At 40.2% G+C, this 16662-nt stretch overlaps 1 protein-coding gene across 1 annotated transcript; it reads left to right on the forward strand.

Moving 5' to 3' along the window:
• Window positions 1-637: 637 nt before the first annotated feature.
• On the forward strand, window positions 638-16246 carry PERP (p53 apoptosis effector related to PMP22). Its single transcript, XM_012748070.3, has 3 exons — window positions 638-959; window positions 10564-10704; window positions 14813-16246. The coding sequence occupies exons 1-3, from the start codon at window positions 749-751 to the stop codon at window positions 15037-15039; spliced, it is 579 nt and encodes a 192-aa protein (XP_012603524.1). The 5' UTR covers window positions 638-748; the 3' UTR covers window positions 15040-16246.
• Window positions 16247-16662: the final 416 nt, after the last annotated feature.

A 16662-nucleotide genomic window follows, 5' to 3' on the forward strand; every position in this document is an offset into this window, starting at 1 on the left:
CATTCCTCAAATTCACCGAGCTCCCCTCACGACCCAGACCCAATGCCTAGACACCAGGGACACACAGATAAATAAATAAAACAGGGCCTCCGCCTTCAAAACGCGCACAACCCAGCGAGACGGCCTGGCATGCAAACAGATGAGTAGGAAGGGAGCAACGGTCCAAGGTGCAAAGGTGGAGGGAGCCCTGGAGGAAGTGACCTCTGCCTGCGGGGCTGGGGACGGGCTTCTGCGCTGGGTCGCGCTCGTGCAGAGGGGAGCAGCACTGATCCGCAGGCACAGCAGTTAGAACTCCCCTCTCAAACTGCTGGAAACTCCAAGGTGGCGGTGTGGACAGTCACGCCACGGTCCGACACCGGGGCCGGCTACGTAGCTGGGGTTACGCAGAGGAGCAGGCGCGTGCGGGGACGGACAGAGCCCGGGCAGGAGGGAGGGAGGCCAGGGGGAAGCGCAGGGCCCCGGGGCCGCCCCTGCAGCCCGCCCGGGGCAGGCTTGCGCTGCGCACCGGGTGTAACCCGAGCCGGACCTGGTTGGCGGCGGCCCCGCCCCGCGCGCGCCCCGGCCCGGCCGGGCAGGTCGGGGCGGGCGCGCTCTGAGTCACCGGAATCTAGGTGGGGCCGCCCCAGCCGCGTCCTCCCGGAGCCGCCTCCCCGCTGCCTCTTCCCTTTTGTCGCGGCGCCCGAGCTCGCGGGCCACTCTCCGCCGCCGCCCGTGCCCCGCGCTCCTCTGCTCCGCCGCCACCGACGACATGCTGCGCTGCGGCCTGGCCTGCGAGCGCTGCAGGTGGATCCTGCCCCTGCTCCTGCTCAGCGCCGTCGTCTTCGACATCATCGCGCTGGCCGGCCGCGGCTGGCTGCAGTCCGACGACCACCGCCAGACGTCCTCGCTGTGGTGGAAATGCACCGGCGAGGGCGGCGGCAGCGGGTCCGCCGACGACTGCCAGAGCCTCATGGACTTCGGTGAGTGCCCGCCCGCCGCCGCCTCCAGGAAGCCCTCGGGGCCGCGCGCAAATGGCCACGACTTTTAAAAAATGTCTGTTTAGAGCGAGCTCAGGCTCGTGCAAACAGCCTGAACCAAGTGAAGCAGCAGCAGCAGCTTTGGGTGGCCAACACCGGGCTCAAAACGGGGGGAAAAATGGCCCTAAATTCACACTTTTTCATTGGCTTTGACTGTTACGTGCAAAAGATTATTTCAGCCTTTGCAAAGGTTTAGTAAAAATAATGCACGAAGTATATTTTCTTGGAGATCTCCTGAATTTCTTCCCATTCCCCTTTTCCCTCCTATGTTTATGATTTAAAATACAAGTATTAAAATAACGTGCCTTCCCTAATATCGTTGGATTTGTTTTACTTGATCTCAGTTGGAAAAACTTTTTTCTATTAAAAAAAAAAAAACCTTTCGGGCACTTTTAGCAATAGATACTTCAGTTTATTAGCAGTCAGGCTAGTTCTTGTTAGCTCTTGTTCGAGGGAGTGTTCTTTTGGCTCAGGCATGGCGTTGCTGTTTAAAAAACTTAATTATTTTAATCTTACTTGAAATCTACAAAGCAAGCACACCCTCTGCACCAGCGCAGTGAGGCTGAGCCGGCAGGTTGAATACTGACAAGGCAGATGGAGCACTGTGTTCTGTTTTTCCAGCATGCGGGAAGCCTCGGTGCTTGACTGGTTAACACACAGGGCTGGAAAGGAACAGCTCCTGCCTGAGAAGGCATTTTCTTTCACAGTGGGATACCCCCTTTGCTTTGGGGCAGCGTGAATAAGAAAGAGCTGGGGTCTGTTGGGATTAGCAATGTGTGTGGGGGTGGAGGGAAGTGTGAGCTTGATCAGAGCTTAAAGCCAAAAGAGGGTTTACCCACGGAGTTTAAAGACAGCTACCCTGTCGTTTTTTCTCTCCTGGCTACTACCAATGGTCTTGATTCTTTCCCTGAAGCGGTGCAGGGCTTCCAACCAAACCCCGTTTCTTTGCGGTTCCGGGGTGCTGCACGGGCCGCGTGGCGCTGTGTCTTACCTGTTGCGGAATCGTTCGCAAGTTCCCACGACGAGCTTTCCCCCGCAGGAAGCCTGTCCTCTTTAGGCAGGTGTGAAAATGTGAACACTGCCCAGTGAATTCCAGCTTCCTTTAAAGTTTGTGTTTTTCTTCTCCGAAAACACATACAAACACGATGCCTGCCAGGTTTGTATTATCCCAAGTCTTTTAGGTTTTTAAAGGGAACTAATTTGTTTGAAATTATATGTCTTCCAGTTAGAGTGCATTTGAACTCAGTCTCTAGTAGGAGACAACAGGTCTACGTCTGTGTTTTTTAACAGACTTTGATAATTATACTTGAAAGACTAATATAGAGCCAAAGAATACTTAGTAATCATGAAAGAAAGAAGGCTAGTGCGGAGGGTACTGGCAGAACTGTGATCTCTAGTATTGCTGGGACATGATTTGGCCTGCCAGGCTCTGGCTGTGAGCACAGCCCTCTTGTGAAACACGCACAATGCCGTTTTTTATTTTTCTTGACTTGCAGTATGAGCTCACCTTCTCAGGGTGTGGCTGTGCCAGCCTCAGACTGGTAGACAGTAAACAGGTTTTATTTCTTAGTTTGCTTGATTTTTTAATTAAATAGAAGTCCAAAACATTAACTTTTTTTCATTGTAAAGGAAACACTGATCTGATCCAGTGTGTGTGTAGTTTATATTTCAATTTGATTTAGAAATTGGTTTTGGAGAAAAGTCGATTTTTTTTTCGGGCGAATCATGTAAAATCTATTACTACGTTTAAGATGCAGCATGACTGCATTTCATAAATGGGTGGTGGTTTTAACATCTCAATTTAGTTATTCCTCTTTGCTTTGCAAAGGTAACCAAGTGCCAGTAATGCATTAGACATAGCTCTTGCTCAAGACCTTGAATCAAATCATAAAGTCAGGATGTGCTGTCATGGATGGCCATGTTAGGAAGACAAAAGATATGAAGCCACCAGAATAGGTGGGTTATAGAGATGAGTTTAAATGCTTATTATACTTCACCCCTTCTCCCCTTGCACTCTGTTGGCTAGTTTTGCCTCACAATTGTAGAAATTTGTGTATTCCTACATAGTTGGTGGCTCTGGGCATCTCTGAACTTTATAGATTTTAAGATAGCCTCAGTAAGGCCTTGCTAAAGACAACATATTTAGATGAGCTTGTAAAATGCGGTAAGCAGTTTGCATATACTCCCATGTATGTACAAAAGCACAGTATCTTGTGTAACAAGGGGTAAGGTTGAAGACTCTGATGAAAATTCTCTATGTCAATATAGAGAATTGAGAGTGTACATTCTTTTTTAAAAAACATCTTGGTATGTACTAGTAAATAAATATTTTGATTTACCATTGTAACTATTTTAAGAAAGTAGACTTTTTTATTATAAACCATCTCTTTTATTAGTTGACATTCATAACATTAATATCTTCATTTTGGTAGTAAAGATACAGGTTCTTCCTGGCAAGTATTGGCAATAATACTAAAGAATATGGACATTTTCATAAAAGTAGTTTCCTAGAATTATGTAAAAAGCAGAATATATTTTTCACCATTATTGATAGTTTTTAAAGAATTTCAGATGACCAGATTACCTCATTTTTTCTCATAAGCGAGCTAAATTATTCACTGAATACATTCTTTAACATGATAACAGTAACAGTTAAATTAACTCCTAGCTTAATAGATACTTATTTGAATTTTTAAAAAAAATCATGGTTTATATTTATCAAAATAGGAAAAGAACATCTAGGTTTATGATTGAAATGATCATTCAAATTCACCTATAAATAAAACGTGAAATTAAATCTGAATGCCTGTTCTTGCATACTGTTTTTGCACCACTGGCACCTTCTTTTCCTTCTTTTAAGAAAGAATGCATCGGGAGGATATTTTTAAGGCTCAGCTATGTAGATTTCAAATCCCAGGCAAGCTCCAGCTAGTTTAGGTGGAATTAATGGAGATAAGTTTATGCGCCAGAGCAAAAGTAGGGAGTCTGTGAGGGTTGACAACATTTGCCTTGAATTCGAACTCTGAATCTTGAACCCAAAGTGCAGAGCCTCATTTTTACCAAAGACTCCCTTTGCACACCGCAGAATGCAACAAATGTTTTTTGCTGAGTTGAAATCACTCTTGGACAAATCAAAGAATAAGAGCATCATATGAAATATTTTTAGGTTATTTAGCTCCATGGCTCTCGAATGCACAGGAAATGAGAAAAATCCGTATGAAGTCAATAGTTTACAGGCTAAATTCTACTTTAAGGACTTCATTTTGAGATTATGCTCTTGTGGCTTTTTTGTGGTGGGGTGGAGTGAGGTATTAAACTGTTCTTATTTTATGAAATTAGGCATTTAGCAGATAGATCACTCTTTGCATAAGCATGTGTGTGAGTTCATGTCCTTACATAGCAAAATAAAAAGTTGGCCACTCTATTGATTTAAATAATTTAAAAAATATATATTGATATGTAAAATCTAGAGGGAAGCAGGGACCCTGGCCTGTTCATTCCACATTTGTCTCACTCAGCAGGAGCCGCCCCCCCAGAGAGCCCCAGTCCCTTTTTAGTGACCTAACTTGTATTCATCTTATAAAGGGACACTCATTTATAAGGCGTCCCTTTATAAATGAGGGACTTCTAGACAGTTAGAATTAGCAGGAAACTAAAAAGCGTAGAGGTCAAGTTTTCACCAAAACCCACGGCCAGTCTACCCCTGACTGAGCTTTTCTTTGTTCAGCAACTTAAATTCTGTCCCCCTCCCCAAGATGCTGTTTGTTTACAAGTACTTCTTTTGTACCCACAGAGCTGAAGTGTGCTTCCTTGTAACTCCCACTTTCTAACATTTCATCTGACAGATTTTCAATATTTGAGGGTGGATCCTAAATTTGCTGTTAGGTGTCTTGCCTTCAGGGTAAAACATTTCCTGTTTTCACCTCTTCCTGTGTAGGATGGTTTCCCATCTCATTGCTTAGCTAAATCCTTTCCCAGAATACCATCAAGGGTTAAAGTAACTAGGTCTATAAAAGACACAAGGTAAGTAGCCATCTGGCTCTGTTTCAGGAGAAAATGCAGAACACGTAAAGAATTTCACACCAACTCTGGAATGCTCCTGTGTGGCTCTTCTGCCATCCTTCTGTTGAGCCATTGCTCTGCTGCCTTCCAGAACTTCTGCAGAATAGCCTCTTTTTAGATAGGTTTTTGGGGGCCTGCATGAGTTGTCCTCTAGATTTTTGCTGCTGAAAGTGTGGCAGACCAGCAGCATCTGCGGGACCTGGGAGGTTATTGGACATTCAGCGTCTGGGGCCCTACCCTCTGAATCAGAATCTGCATTTTAACAAGCTCTTCAGATGATTCCTAAGAGCACTTTGAAGTTTCAGCAGCACTGGCCAAATCACTGCAGGTCACTTCCTCACTGAATATGCTACACCATATTTCTGAATACACCATCCTCCCATGCTTATATTTATTTGCAAATAGGATCTTTTTTTATTTTTTAAACTCTGGTTTAGTCTAGGTTTCAGTTCTACCTATTTTTGACACAAAGAACTTCATAAAAATAATATGAAGAAATCTGACAAATTCTTGGATTCACTAGTTAGGGCCTTCGATACTGTTAATAGACAAATCCTTTGTTTGGAAAGGGACTTACTCTAGTTGGGTGGCACATTGGTGTCTTCGGGGCACTCAGCAAAGGGTAGATCACAAACTGTTCTGGTCTGTTTGGTGCCTACATGTAAAACCACTGCGGAATGCAGCAAATCCTTTACAAGAAGTACTAACTTTGGTTAGTGATAGTCTCCAAAATATTACCAATAATATTAAAAACACTAGCAATGCTCTTCATGTCTTAAAAAAGTTTTTTTCTCTTTCCCCAAGCTTCAGTTTATCGTTTCTAGCTTGACATTCAAGGTGTTTACTTATTTTTACTTTTTTTGCTCTTATCAGTTGATCATACTGGTCTTTTACTAGCTATATTTGCCTTATAATATTATATAATACTATGTAAATTCTGAAAAAAGATATAGCATATTTTCTCATAACAAAAATCTTAAAAACACTTCTTAGGAAAAGCTTAATTTTATTAGTGAATATTGAATCGTTTCTATGTTCTTGATTTAATGTTGAGTCTTTGCAAGGAATAACAAAGTGCCCGTTGTTCATCTAAATGGATCTTTAATCTTACTTAAAAGGGGATTTATAATGCCACTGGTTTCTTTGATAACATGAACTTCTCCAAGTGGTACCCAGAAAATGAACTTAGAACATAATAGATTACATATATATATATTGCCAAATTTGTCTTCTGTTAAAGAAACAAAACAAACAAAAACAGCCCTGTATAGAAAAACATAATCTATTTACCATTGCATTTTTTTTTTAAGACAGGGTCTCAGTCACTCTGTTGCCCAGGCTAGAGTGCAGTGGCATCATCATAGCTTACTGCAACCTCAAACTCCTGGGTTCAAGTGATTCTTCTGCCTCAGCCTCCTGAGTAGTAGCTGGGACTACAGGTGTGTGTTACCACACCCTGCTAAATTTTCTATTTTTTGTAGAAATGGGGTCTTGCTCTGGCTGGTCTTGATCTCCTGATCTCAAGTGATCCTCCCACCTTTGCCTTCCAGAATGCTAGGATTACAGGCATGAGCCACCGTACCAGGCCTACCACTGCATGTTTTTTAGTAGCATTCAGAGAATGACAATTGACAAATGAGAATCCTCCATACTCCTTAATGTACACACCCACACGCACAGAATTAGGAAAGGCAATAAAATTTGGTGTATAAAATAGTAATGAAGGACAAACTTGTGCTCAGATTAGATAAAGATGGACAGTCTGCCCTTGAAGAACTGAGAACCATGTGCTGAATCATAAAACATGTAGCTTTAGGATAAGTTCTAAAAATTGATGTTTTCCAATAGGGTTGGTAAATATGGTATAATTTAGACCAGGATATAATATAAAAATATAAACAGCTCCCATTTGTAGATATTAGGCTAATTCTGGGTGACTAAGACCAAAGGTAATTAGGGTATAGGCTTAACTTTCCAAAACGTATGTCATGGAGAATAGCTGTGTTCTGAGTTTCCACAACTGACAGACCCTTCTCAGACAGACTGTTGGGCTTCGAGAACCCAGCTCATCAGACCTGGTGTGGTCCCTTTCATCATTTTAACACAAAATAGTCATTGACATGAGAAGGCAGACTGCCTTACCTGAAGAGATTTGTCATTCTTCAGTCATTAAAACCATACCCAGATCTCTGTCTTCAATGATAGTTATTAATAAATGATTTCATGTGGGTGTTCCCATGCTGCAAAGAGCAGGTTTTACACGTTCTACTTCCAAGGCAGCCTTGCTCAAGACAAGATGTTGCTTCATTTCCATTTTGATTTTCTTTAGACTCAGCATTTTAAGTAAGCAAGGCATTAAGTGAATTGTTTTAACATAGTATAAGAAAAGCTCTTAAAATGGTCTTTCATTTATGTTCACCTGTTGGCATTAGGTTAGGTGAACTGGCTTACCATTTTTTTTATTTAACTCCTTCCAAGTACCTGAAACTAGGAATTAAACTGTACTTCTGCTATAATATTAGAGATAGTAATAGCAATAATCTGTTTTTGTTAATGTTCCTCAAATAAATTATTAATATTTATCTTTAAAGAAATATTATACATTATTTAGCTAGACTTTTCAAACCTTAATCTGTGAGCATAGAAGTTTGGTAATTGAAATAGGTTCCTTGGTAGGAAATTTTTTCTTGTTTTTATTGAAAACTCACATTCAGCTATGTAATTTGTTTTCATTATGTTTGCATTCCTCTCCATGCATATATGGATATGTTGCCTTTTATTGCAGTTTCAAACCTGTGAATTCATGAAAGAAAAAATAAGTTTGGGCTTATTTGAAATTAATGATTGGATTTAATTGAACTTAATGATTGGCAGTAACCCTAACAAAGTCCATAGAAATGAGACTGTAATTGACAGTGGGTTATGTACTGAAAGTTATGTGCTAATTTTTGGTAGTGTGCATCTATTTTATAAGGAGTTTAATCATATATCTTAATTGTTCTCAAATTTCAGTGGATATAAGAAACTACTAAAATGCAGATTTCTAGGTACTACCTCTCAAACTCTGATTCAGAAGGGCTAGCGGGAGGCACAAAAGTCTGTATGTTTTTAATAAGCATCACTGTTTATTTTGAGTTGTGATTGACAGGCTAATACTTTGAATGTGTCTGATTAATGAATGTTCTTTCTAAAGCATGGTCCTTCTTCTCTTAAAAGTTACTTCACTTGGCCGGGCACGGTGGCTCACGCCTGTAATCCTAGCACTCTGGGAGGCCAAGGTGGGCGGATTGCTCAAGGTCAGGAGTTTGAAACCAGCCTGAGCAAGAGGGAGACCCTGTCTCTACTATAAATAGAAAGAAATTAATTGGCCAACTAATATATATACAAAAAATGAGCCGGGCATGGTGGCACATGCCTGTAGTCCCAGCCACTTGGGAGGCTGAGGCAGCAGGATTGCTTGAGCCCAAGAGTTTGAGGTTGGTGTGAGCTAGGCTGACGCCATGGCACTCACTCTAGCCTGGGCATCAAAGCGAGACTCCGTCTCAAAAAAAAAAAAAAAAAGTTACTTCACTTAAAGTATAGAGCAAAAGTGAGAAAAGACACTTACTAATTTTACATTTTGGCTGTATTCATTTCTATTTTAAAATAAAATATTCCCATTTTAACCTTATGTCTAAAATCTCTCATTGATCAGACAAGAAGAGTAAGAAGACTTGGAGGAAAGTAATAAAACTGTAAATATAAAATATAATATAAAAATAAAATATAAGATAAAATACATATAATAAAATTATGATATAAAAATAAAATGGAAGTGAGGTTGGTTAGCCTGTACCTTTGCCTTACTTTGACCAGTCAACGCGACCTAGAATTAAGTGAGGGTAAGTATTGTCTGCCATGCAGCATTAGAGAGTAGGAGGATCAAGGGCGGAGGGGCCCTTGACTCATGACTCTCCTTTTCAAAGGCAGTAAAGACTAATGGGTTGGGTTAAGTGTACATGTTCTTCCTTGAAGGAATGAATGCATAAACACGTGGGAAATCCATACTGTAGAATATCATTCTGCCATTAAAAAGAATGGAGTAATGATTCATGCTGTAACATGATGATCCATATTGAACTATGCTCAGTGAAAGAAGCTAGTTAACAAAAGACCACATAATGTAATATTCCATTCATATGAAATGTCCAGAATTGGCAAATTTATAGAGAGGGGAAAGTGGATCAGCAGTTGCCAGAAGCCAGAGGAAGGGGGGAATGGGGAATGACTGCTAATGGGCACAGGGTTTATTTGGGGTGATGAAAATGTTCTGGAATTGTTAGTGGAGTTGGTTGCATAGTCCTGTGAGTACAGTAAAAACACCTGAATTGTCTACTTTAAAAGGGTGGATTTTATGGTATGTAAATTATATATTAAAAAAATTCATGTTTGGGATTTAAACAGGTTGGAAATCAAACTCTGTCTAAAGCATTTACTAGCTGTGGGGCTATGGGCAGTTTATTTGAACTCCCAAAGCCTAAGTATATCCTCATTTCTAGACTAGAAACGATAGTAGTGTGAACTTTAAGAAGTTGTTGTGAGGATTCAGTGAGCTAATGCACGTCCTAAATGTTAGTTATTACCTCTATAGGAAAGCTGAACATGAAGAGATTTTAAAAGTCAGCGCAAGTTGAACAACAAGAATTATTGACTGGGATTGTTCGCGTGTGTACCATGGATCTATCTCCTTGTTTGCTTAGTGCAGAGTAGAACAACCTGGAGGTGCCCATGTGGGTCTTCAAACCTAGAACTCCATTTCTATCCCGTTCTAATTCTTTTTCAGGGCAAAGATCAATAATTAAGAAGTCTAGCACGATACATGCTGAATATTTCTGAAATTAAAATGTAGGCAGAAATTCAGAAAGGTGGCTTGCTACCGAGCTTGTTACATAATCACAGCTACGTCTCCACACTTGTTTTATTTAACACCTCTGCCTAGTCATAAGTATATTTTTTCAATGATTATTTTTGCACGGAACCAAACATTAATATGAAACAAAGACCCTCTAAAGGTATTTGAAACATATTCTAAAGCATTTGTAATTTGGATCGTTGAGTATCAAAAATGTTTATTTTTCTAACAATGGTCATATTGTGTTAGAACTTAGATGAATCTTATAAACATACCTGCTTATATGGCCAATTTATCACATGAGAAACAGTTTAATAAAGTATAACTTTCATTTCAGAGACATAAGCCTTGGCCCAAAAAACGAGCAGGAAATGCATTCCTGAGCTGCAGCATATTAATGTGCTACATGGGAATTGTCTGTTCTTCCCATGAAATGTGGAGACATTTAAGCATCATCAAGAGAAAAACTGTCCCTCCAACCAAATATAATTAGTAGTGGGGAAAAAAAATATCCAAACCCTATGGATACTGTGATAAGTAATTTTTGAACGTGGCATGCATGTCTTGTTAATCGTCACTTCTTTTTCCCTGCAGCGTGGGGCAGAGCGGCCGCCGCCATGCTCTTCTGCGGCTTCATCATCCTGGTGATCTGCTTCATCCTCTCCTTCTTTGCCCTCTGCGGCCCCCAGATGCTTGTCTTCCTCAGAGTGATCGGAGGCCTCCTGGCCCTGGCTGGTGAGTCTGTGTGTCCGCGGTCCTTCATTCACACATTCAGCAGGCATCAACATAGTCACGGCCAATTCCACACGGAAGATTTGTGACAATTTCAGTTTCTGATCTGTCTTTGGAAGATGTGTCACCAAGGGCGGTAACAGAGGAGAGATGTGTTTTCAGATCTGGATCCCTTTCCTCCTGGGCGTCAGACAGTGCTCAGTGCTCCTCCTCCAAGTGACCAAGGTTGTCACTCTGTGTGCCCCTATCTGTCATAGGTGGCCCCATCCACTGACACCCCTACCTTGGGACCGGGCTGTGTCAGCCCTGGCAGTGCAGTGTTCTCCGTGGTGGTCCCCAGCCCTGGCCTGCTGTGAGCCCCGCACTGAGGGGGCCATCTCACTTGTTGAAAGACTTTTGTGATCTTACAATGTGGCGGTCACGAGAGGGTGTTCTGCCATGGGATGAGAGACCCTGGGAGGAGCCAGAGCTGGAATCCCAGCTAAGAGCCTGTGCTGGGAGGCAGTGGTCCAGACAGGTGTTGTGAAGAAATCAAATTATGCAGGTGGGCAGGGCTCAGAGGGAACATTTATTAATGGAATACAGGAATTAGGGTTTTAGAAGAATTAGTTGAAATTTTAGACAGGTGCCTAGCACTAGGGAAGTCTGTCAGAGGGGCTGGAACCTAGCCACAGAATTGGATTCAGAAGTAAAACCAGATTTTCTGAGGAGGGGAAAAGAGGAGGTGCTCATAAGGGCAACGTGAGGCCACAGGTCAATTTTCAAGACACCAGCTTAGGCTCATGGGACCAAAGTAGAAATCCAGCTGCAGGCCCTGGGTACAAATGCCAAGTGAGCAGATTGGTCTTGGAAACGGGGCAGAAGCCTTGTGATCACACACAGCCAGGAAGAAGGCCGCTTTGTGCTGGGTTCCCCGAGCTTAGAGGAGTTAAATTCGCCCACCCTCAGGTACCACAAGAGAGGAAGGGGAGCCTCAGAGAACCATCCAGTACAGCCTTGTTCGTGGTACATTTTAAAATACTCTTGATAAAAAATAAAGTTTACTCCCTGCTCCTTGTGCTTCAAAATTTGATTTTTGAATAATATTTTAACATCAGAAATGACTTGGAATCACACAAGATAGGAAGAACCTGGTTGAATTCCACCTCTAATTTTATTTCAGTTATTTTATAGTTCAAATTTATGAGACTGTATCAAAGAAACACATTTGATATATCTTCCTTTCACATGTCAGAAAACTAGATGGAGGCCTGTCTAAATCACCATTAGAAACATTAATAACATCCTAGGACATTAATGTTAGTTGAAAAATCCTAGTACATATTATATGACCCAGCAGTTCCACTCCTAGGTATAAATCCAAAAGAATTAAAAGCAGGAACTTGAACAGATACTTGCAAACCCTGTTCACAGCAGCAGCATTATTCACAACAGCCAAAAGGTGACAGCAGCCAAAGTGGCCATCAGCAGATGAATGGACAAATAAAATGTGGTATATCCGTACAATTGAACATTATTCAGCTGTAAAAAGGAATGGCATTTGATATATGCTACAACACGATGGACCTTGAAAGCACTATGGTAAATGAAATAAGCCAGACACAGAAGGACAAATATTGCATTATCCCATTTACATGAGCTACCTAGAATAGGCAAAGTTACAGAGACAGGAAGTAGAACAGAAGTAAAACAGGAAGTTCCCAGGTGGTAGGGGGAGGGGAGGGGAGAATGGGGAGTCATTTCTTAGTGGTGTAGAGTTTACATGTAGATGATGAAAAAAAAGTTTTGGGTATAGACAGTGGTGCTGGTTACCCAACACTGTGAATTTATTTAATGCCACTGAATTGTATAGACTTACAAATGGTGAAAATGACAAATATTTTACCACAGTAAAAAATATCCTACTACAACTCTTTCATTCGTTGCTCCCTCTTAGCATTAAAATAATAAGATCCATTAACTGGATGGATCAAGGTGACAGGATAGCAGGAGTTGTATAGAAAATTAGTTCAAGTGAGCTTCAGCAGATCTACAGCCTAAAGGTCCTACATAACCAGTGTTCTCATTTGTAATTTAATACTCATCCTGTCCTTTAAAGAGTTTGACAAGTAGAATAGGAAGTGTATACAGAAAAACAAGTCTAGAAATCTCAGTACATTTTAAGGATAACGATGTTGAATAAGGCCTTTTAAGATATATTTCACAGAAATGGTTATTTTTAATCTTATATGTATTATAGGGTTAAAATCAGAAAAATTGATGAACACTGATAAAATTTAAATTTTGTAGGAATTTATCCACATCATTATAAGAACTTCATGTATGATGAACCAAAATGAATAACAATATTTAATATTTATTACTAGGAAAACTGGAGGTCAGTGTAGAGAAGGATTACTTTTGTATCCTATACAATGTGTGGCAATAAATGACAAACTTAACAAGTAAGAATTTGCTATTTAAAATATATAAGAAGTAAATAAATACTTAAGATCTGCACCAAGATTATCCTTCATAAATTGCCAGAGAAGGGGAACATTTTAATTGAGCTAAGGAATACAAGCAACAAATTAAGATATGGAAACATTATAGCCTTTCTACCAGTAAAAAAAAGAGAGAGAGAGAGAGAAAGAAGAAAGAAAAAGAAAACTACTTTAGGGTACATCTGTGGAGCTATAGATAAAAATTAAGATGACAGAAAAAAAAAAATGATGGTGAGGACTGTATATTCCCTGATACATTTGTGGGGTCCCAGCCAGATGATCCCTCCTGTGCCCAGTAGTATCTTAACATAAAAGAGCTAAAGTCTGCTCATACCCTTTGACGTGACAATGTACATATGCAATATTAAGTAAAAAAATGTAGAACACAACAGTTATATACTCATTATAGCTTTATAAAATTATGCCTGTTCGTTGAAAAAGACTACAACAGTAGATTCAGATTCAGTAAAGTTCATTTTGTATTAAAGGAGCTTAAAAATGCTATTACAATGATGAATAATAATTGTAATAGTGTGACTCATACCAAAGAGTTTAGAAATCTTCCTTACCTACATTTTCCTTTCCACATCCTCCCTTACACTTCGCTGAGCACTGTGATCCTTCCTCCTTTTATTCTTTCTGTTCCCCCCAGGTCCAATGCCCTTCCCCTGCCCTTCACACCCAAAGAGTCCACCTCCTCTGCAGGCTTTTCTGGGGATTCTCTTCATTGATCATTCTCGTCATTGGTTTGTTGTTTCATTTAGTCATTTACTTATTGGATGAATATTCCAGGGATGTATTATTGAATATCAGTATTGACTCGTGTGTGCATATGCCTGAGTGTGTGTACATATATACTTACACACACATATATATATAATTTTTGCTAACACTGAACATATTAAGTATGTGTTTAGCACAGGAAACACAAAGATGAACAAACAGGCTCTTCTTTAGGCTTTTATTTTTTAATCATCTTGCTTTCTATGGTCTGCCACAATTTTGCACTTTTTACTGTAGTGTATGTAATGTTTACACATGTATAATGATATAGAGTAATTTTCTGATTGTTTTCTGTATTTCACAATATGCAGTATATGTATGATACTGCTCAGTGCCAGGTATCTCTTACATACAAAAGTCAATAATCTTTTTTTGGAACTTGATTCCTCCTGCCTCTTTAGCATTTTTTTAGGTGGATTTAATACTTTTTCTTTCTTTTTTTTGAGACAGAGTCTCACTTTGTTGCCCAGGCTAGAGTGAGTGCCGTGGCTCACAGCAACCTCAATCCCCTGGCCTCAAGCAATCCTTCTGCCTCAGCCTTCCAAGTAGCTGGAACTACACGCATGCGCCACCATGCCCGGCTAATTTTTTGTATATATACTTTTAGTTGGTCAATTAATTTCTTTCTATTTTTAGTAGAGACGCGGTCTTGCTCAGGGTGGTTTCGAACTCCTGACCTCGAGCAATGTGCCCGCCTCGGCCTCCCAGAGTGCTAGGATTACAGGCGTGAGCCACCACGCCCAGCCCGGACGGATTTAATACTTTTTCAAAGGCAGAAATGCAGAAACGTTGTGGAAGAGGGAGTTTCATCCAGTCATTCGTGCATGTATGCTTTTTTCTTCCAGCTGTGTTCCAGATCATCGCCCTGGTCATTTACCCCGTGAAGTACACCCAGACCTTCAAGCTTCATGAGGAGCCTTCTGTCACTTTCATCTATAACTGGGCCTACGGCTTCGGGTGGGCAGCCACGATTATCCTGATCGGTTGTTCCTTCTTCTTTTGCTGCCTCCCCAACTACGAAGACGACCTCCTGGGCAACGCCAAGCCCAGGTACCTCTACGCATCCGCCTAACGTGGGAAGGGGAAGCGCTGCTGCCGGGATGGATTCCAGAGGAAGAAACTGTTTCCCCAGGCTACTTTGTACCTATTTTTTGGCAGTGTTCATATTATTAAACGACTCAAAAATGCTAAAGTAATTGAGGATAAAATATGTCTAATTATTGTTACAATTTCATATTCATCTTTTATATGTGTTTTGTGGAGTTAAGACATTTCTTTTCACTAATTATCTGTACTATGTCAATATTTCTGTGTATCTATCCAGAACATTTATTATTGCATTTGTAAGAGAATATGAACATGAAACTTACCATCTGATAAGGTAAAATTGGGAAGGCTTCCAAGATTTAATAATCTGATCAAGTGTTTGTTATTTGCACATAGATTGGACTGGCTCTATTAGGGTTAAGGAGAAGAGGGATATAATTGGTAAAAATTGTCAGTGACCAAACATTCTAAAAGAACTGCAAAATATTTTTTTTCAAGCCTTCAGCTATTTAAAGAAGCAAAATAGTTTCCTAAATGCAAGAATTTCTAATTAACATCCTGAATAAGTTTTTGCTAAGCTTCATGTTGATATGTCATCCAAGAAAGTATTGTTTCACAGCCAAACCTGTTGCAGTAGTAAGGCCTTCGTAAGTAGTGAAATGTTAAGATGAAATTTTCTCTTTTAAAGTTCTTTGTAGGGTTAGGATGTGGGGAAATGGTATATCAATAAATCTGTACTGTTTTGTGTCTGTATGTTCAGAACCATAGTTGACTGGATTGAAAACAGTTGGGGTCTAATTTATCATGACTGATCTGATTAGGTTATATAGTAAAGCATTAGGAGAGCCATTCTTATCACTAAAGTGCCATTAAAACAGCTTAAGGAGAAGAAATGGCTTGATGTTTTTTAACATATCAGGTTTAACTGGGCTCTAATCACATAGACACAACTTTTGATAGATTGCAACTATAAGCAGAAACCTGGTCTTCCTTGGTAAACAGATTTAAAATGCCTAACATAAAACATGCAACAGGAGAATTCAGGGATGTGTGTTTCTCTGAATGGCATATATATATATATGATATATCAGATGGATTTTTTTTTTTTTACCATTTATACTTACATAATGAAAACTGAGTCATTTTACATATCAAATGATTATTTTGTAAGTTGCAGAATAAGCACTTGAAGTTTTCATTATGAAGTTTTCCCAATAAACCAGGTATTCCAATCTTGTTTCTAGTTTGTAGTGTTTTGTTGTTGTCATTGTTTTCAAATCTGGGGAAGGAAATTTTTAAAAAATGCTTTCAATTAGTAGTAAGGACATTGGATAAAATAAAAATTTGCTATGTCTCAGTTTTAAGGGTCTTGCTTATTTTAGGTTTCCAAAAACAATTTTTGGTTGAACGTTAATGAATTCTAGTGTTCTACTCCCTGAATTTTTCCCTCGATGAACAGTACCCTGTACAGGGATATCAAACAATATCTCTGCAGTGCTGGCACCAGAGGGACATGAACTGAGAGATTTCTGGTAGGTGCAGACATCCAGGACCATCTGTGTGGTTTAGCTGAAGTTTCCTTCCTCTCATCTTCCCTTGCACAGCCTTCCTGTTGTGATCGAGTTCTCTTCCATTCAGGTAATGAGGG

The sequence above is a fragment of the Microcebus murinus genome, chromosome 5, assembly GCF_040939455.1.
Source record: "Microcebus murinus isolate Inina chromosome 5, M.murinus_Inina_mat1.0, whole genome shotgun sequence".
NCBI lineage: Eukaryota > Metazoa > Chordata > Mammalia > Primates > Cheirogaleidae > Microcebus > Microcebus murinus.

Bases quoted from the DNA above. Each gene is read 5' to 3' on its own strand.
- PERP (XM_012748070.3), top strand. From the start codon at position 749: ATGCTGCGCTGCGGCCTGGCCTGCGAGCGCTGCAGGTGGATCCTGCCC. The intron at 960-10,563 runs GTGAGTGCCCGC...TTTTCCCTGCAG, and splicing joins CCAGAGCCTCATGGACTTCG to CGTGGGGCAGAGCGGCCGCC. The intron at 10,705-14,812 runs GTGAGTCTGTGT...TTTTTCTTCCAG, and splicing joins AGGCCTCCTGGCCCTGGCTG to CTGTGTTCCAGATCATCGCC.